Below are 4,674 nucleotides of genomic sequence, written 5' to 3' on the forward strand. Positions count from 1 at the left end.
TATTCAAGGAAACATTTTTTTTATAAACCTTTAAATAAGAATTTTGAAAGCGTATTTTCAAAATAATAATTAAATACATAATTATACGGTTTATATCGAGATTTAGGGGCCATTTATCCAAATAATTATCCGGTAAACGCTTATTGGTTGGAGTAAACACTATAGTCTATTTTACCAGATAGGATTGTAGTATATTAAAACGGTATCGTATGTAACAATTTACCCGGTAGACGCTTACCCGGGTAAGAGTCCTCACTATCACTTACCGGGTAAGACTTTCTATTTCTATCATCGCTCTTAACGGGTAAGATTTTTAGCCCTTGTCATGTGTATCAGGTGAGAAAAGTTATCCGATCCGCACTTACTGGGTAAGTATTTAGTAAACGGCCCCTTAGCTTCGTTTTAACTTATGACTAAAACATCTACGTTTACGATATATTTTCCATAAAAAAATTACTTTTCAAAAGGTTTCCACCTTGAAATTCAATATTCACATTATCCTTCTTCTTATTATTATTATTATAAAAAAATTACTGGTGGCAAGATTTCTTTAATAATTAAATAATATTTAATTTAAATTATGCATTAAATGAAGAAGGGTTGATATTACTTGTTGCTTAAACATTGAAATTAGTTGAGACCAACATGTAAACGTACGTCATCCACAATCTACCATATAAATTAACTCCACACACACTTTGGATCCAAACCCTAAATTTATAAACACCAATCAATCTCTTATCTCTCTCTCTCTAGAGAGAGACAACAATGGCGAATAAAACCCTTTTGGTTCTTTTCCTGTTCCTCTCAGCCTGCAGCTTTATTCATGGCAACAAGCAGCTCCATTCGTTGGTTCGATTCTACAAAGCCAAAATGTCGAAAGACGGTACCGTAAATACCACCAGCCATTTCGAGCCCGTTCAGCATTTGCATAACTCAGCAACACTTATTGATCATGGAGCTCAAAAGGAGAATGATAAGATCAAGAAATTGCCTGGACAACCGTACGTGAAATTCGACCAGTACGGTGGTTATGTTACGATTAACGAATCTGCGGGCCGAGCTTTTTATTACTACTTTGTCGAAGCTGAGAACCCTAAGAAGTCGTCGTCTTTGCCACTTCTTCTTTGGCTTAATGGAGGTACGTTTCCAATCTTTTTCATGCAATTACATATATATGTATAGATATAGATATAGGATGAGTTGAATTTGAATTCCGTATTTGATGATTAGAGTTCGATGGAAAGTAGTAATAAAAAGTGTAGAAACTTTTGAAGAGAATTACGGTGGCATGTGATGATGTGAATCATTTTCCCTACCCACCGGAGGTGCAAAAGGGTTGGAGTGTGTTGGACGGACGTAGTTAATTTATTACTCTTATTATTACTATTATATTATATTTTATATATATATATATATATATATATATATATAATAGGTTTGCGTTCAGGGTAAAATTACATAAAAATAGAAAGTTGAAGAACACTTTAATAACTATTCATTTGTCCGGTAGGTATATTATATGTACATATTGTAATTTGTCTGGTGTATATATATATATGTGTGCATAAAACGTATATATACATAAAAAAACAAGAAACATTTTTTCAATTATTTTTATAATATATATATACATACCGAACAGATGGATATATATATATATATATATATATATATATATATATAATAAGTGCAAAAAGTATTACCTGCACACCCGATTGGAAATTTGACCAATACTAAAATCAGGAAAAGTAAAAGACAATCAATCCAGTGCATTTTTTAACTTCTAAAGGTACAACAAATGGCTATTATTTTAATAATAAAAGTAATAGGAAATACCATAAAAAACCCTTAGGTTCTGTTTGTTTATAGGATTGTTTTTGAGTGATTTAGATTTTTCATGAAATGATTTGGATTGAAATGAATTTAAAATCATTGGTGTGTTTGGTTTGTAGGATTTGGAATTTGGAATTAAAATGAATTTCATTATTATAAATAATTTATAGAAAAAAATATAAATAATTATAAAAATAATTGAACTACATTTTTATTAATCAATTATTACAAAACAAATGTTTTTAACATTTTTTAAAACCTTATTGCATACCATACTACGAAATCCAATGAAATCCTGAGGGAGTAGGATTTCAAGATCCTATGTTTGAAGGATTTCAATTAAATCCTGGTATTTCAAATCCGAACAATCCAACAAACCAAACATGAGATTGGAATGGATTTGAAGTGCAAATCCCTCCAAATCTATTTCATTTTTACAAACCAAACGTGACCTTATAGTTTAAAGTTGTTTAAATCATCTCTTATATAATTAAAATATATAAATCATAAAGCTTGAGTAAATAAATGAGTTAATCGATCTTGAGGTCAAGCTCGTAAACGAGCATCCAACTCAGATATTGAAAAAACATTTGAGCTTGACTTTAAAAAAGTTATTCGAGCTCGTACTTGATTTTATTTTTTAGAGCCAAACTTGAATAACATGTTACTCGACTTGTTTACACCATAAACTAGCGGGACGATGGAGAGTGCGACACACCCCATTTATCATGAATAACGAACATTGACAACATAGACACTTAATCATATATTATTACACGTATGATACACAAGATTAACCACATATGATTAGACATATGTTGCATTGACAGAACATACGCTTAATTATATATGATTAAATACATCTAAATGAGTGTAATCATATATGATATTCCCGCAATCTCGCTAAATGTTTAACTTCTCCCATAACTTCCTCTCTATATATGAGTCAATTCAGATTGTGTGGGCATAAGGTAATGATGACTTGACGACATCCTCACCTTCCTCTGACGAGTCAAATTACTTTTCTATAGATCTATTAGTAAACATACTCTCCAGGGACTACATGAGAATATTAGAAAGTGAAATTAAGGAAAATTTCATATGTAAATTAATAAAAAAATTCGAAAAAGTAAATCTATTTAAAGATGTATATGAGAACCAACATTATGAAGTTCAATTTCTAACATTTTCACGATATTTAATTTTCTCATTTAATCATTATATATAAGGGCTTAATTATTTGAAAACTTCATATATTGTGATAACCGTGAGAACTTTTATACTAGGTATTGTTTCACATTATTATTTTTATTTAAGGCTAATAATTAATGAATTGATGAACATATATTTGTTTCATAATGTAAAACATTTTTACATGTAACTTTTTTTTTTTTTCATAAACAAGTTTAAAAAGTTCATATTGTGAAACAAATATATGTTAATCTATATATAAAATCTTTGTCTTGGATAAATAATACATTATGCACTAGTGTATATATATATATATATATATATAGAGAGAGAGAGAGAGAGAGAGAGAGAGATTTGGGATCATGTGAGAAACAAAGGTTTTTCGTGAAACCCGTAAGACCAATTCTCAACCATTGTATTAGATCTACAATCTGAACATTCATAAACGCCACGAGACTTCTCAATAATCACAGAATTGCCACTGTGCAATTTTAGACCATTAGATCATTAGCTTATAAAGTTGATCAATGAACATAAATTAGTCTTACGGGTCTCACGAAAAACCTTTGATCTCACGTGAACCCAACCATATATATATATATATATATATATATGTTATTAATCAATGCATTGATTGGGGGAGATGTTTGGGAATTAGTACACGAAAGTAGTTGTATGATGTTGGTTCTTCCTTGAAAAGACAAACACTCCATCATCTTCTCAAAAATCTTTATCATATATAATTATGTCTTTTACTTTTTAGCTTTTATATATATACCAAATAAAATCAAAATTATTCTAAAAATCATGACAACCATTACATATATAATGTGTATATATGAATTTCGATGTGAATGTATGAAATAATACATATATATATATATATATATACCTGTATATATAAACATATACATTTAAAAATATACTAATAATTATAATTTTCAAAAACATTTATTGTTGTTATTTAAATTTTTATATTTATGCATATATGGGTAGACATGTATATATTCATTACATGACAAACACTACATATGATTATGAAAGCCTATGACAATAACTAAATTGACTATAAGGGTGGTGTCCGATTGATTTAAGCTTAGACTCCAAAGGTCAAAAGTGTCTGGAGGTCTCAAATTTGAATCCAAGAAGAAATAAATTTTTTTTTGTGACCATAAAGTTTCAAATGCGGTGACTCCGGGTTACCCGTAAAACGGATAGTTGCCCTTAGATTAGTCAACTCACGTAGCGAATTGAATATTCAGGACAATAAAAAAACCAAATAGATAATCAATATAACAATCTAACTGATATGGAAAAAGAATCATAGGTTGATGATGCTTCTGCTCGCTACTACATAACTAATAATAAAATATATTAGGTTAATTTATTGTAACAACTTAATATTAACATTGAACCATTAAACTTCAAAATCATATTAAATACTCTTGTTAAATTGATTCTTAGCATATCGGCATGTCAATTTTGTCACATAAACACACACATATATAGGTTTGGTTGAAAACTACATTTTCGTGGTAAATCGAAGAACCATCAAATTAAAATGTGTCACGTGTCATGGATATTTTATCATGAATGTTGTAAAAAATTCACATCAATTATTCATGATGAATATATATATATATATAT

The 4,674-nt window shown here is 29.1% G+C and overlaps 1 protein-coding gene across 1 annotated transcript in view; it reads left to right on the plus strand.

Moving 5' to 3' along the window:
* The first annotated feature begins 728 nt into the window (after positions 1-728).
* The window catches only part of LOC112519376 (serine carboxypeptidase-like 40), a 10,074-nt gene continuing 6,128 nt past the window's right edge, over positions 729-4,674 (plus strand). Inside the window, exon 1 of the mRNA XM_025127453.1 lies at positions 729-1,141. Within this exon, the coding sequence (XP_024983221.1) occupies positions 769-1,141 (373 nt within the window). The 5' untranslated portion in view covers positions 729-768. The remainder of the gene's footprint in view (positions 1,142-4,674) is intronic.

The sequence above is a fragment of the Cynara cardunculus genome (genome assembly GCF_001531365.2).
Source record: "Cynara cardunculus var. scolymus isolate 2C chromosome LG 10, CcrdV1, whole genome shotgun sequence".
NCBI lineage: Eukaryota > Viridiplantae > Streptophyta > Magnoliopsida > Asterales > Asteraceae > Cynara > Cynara cardunculus.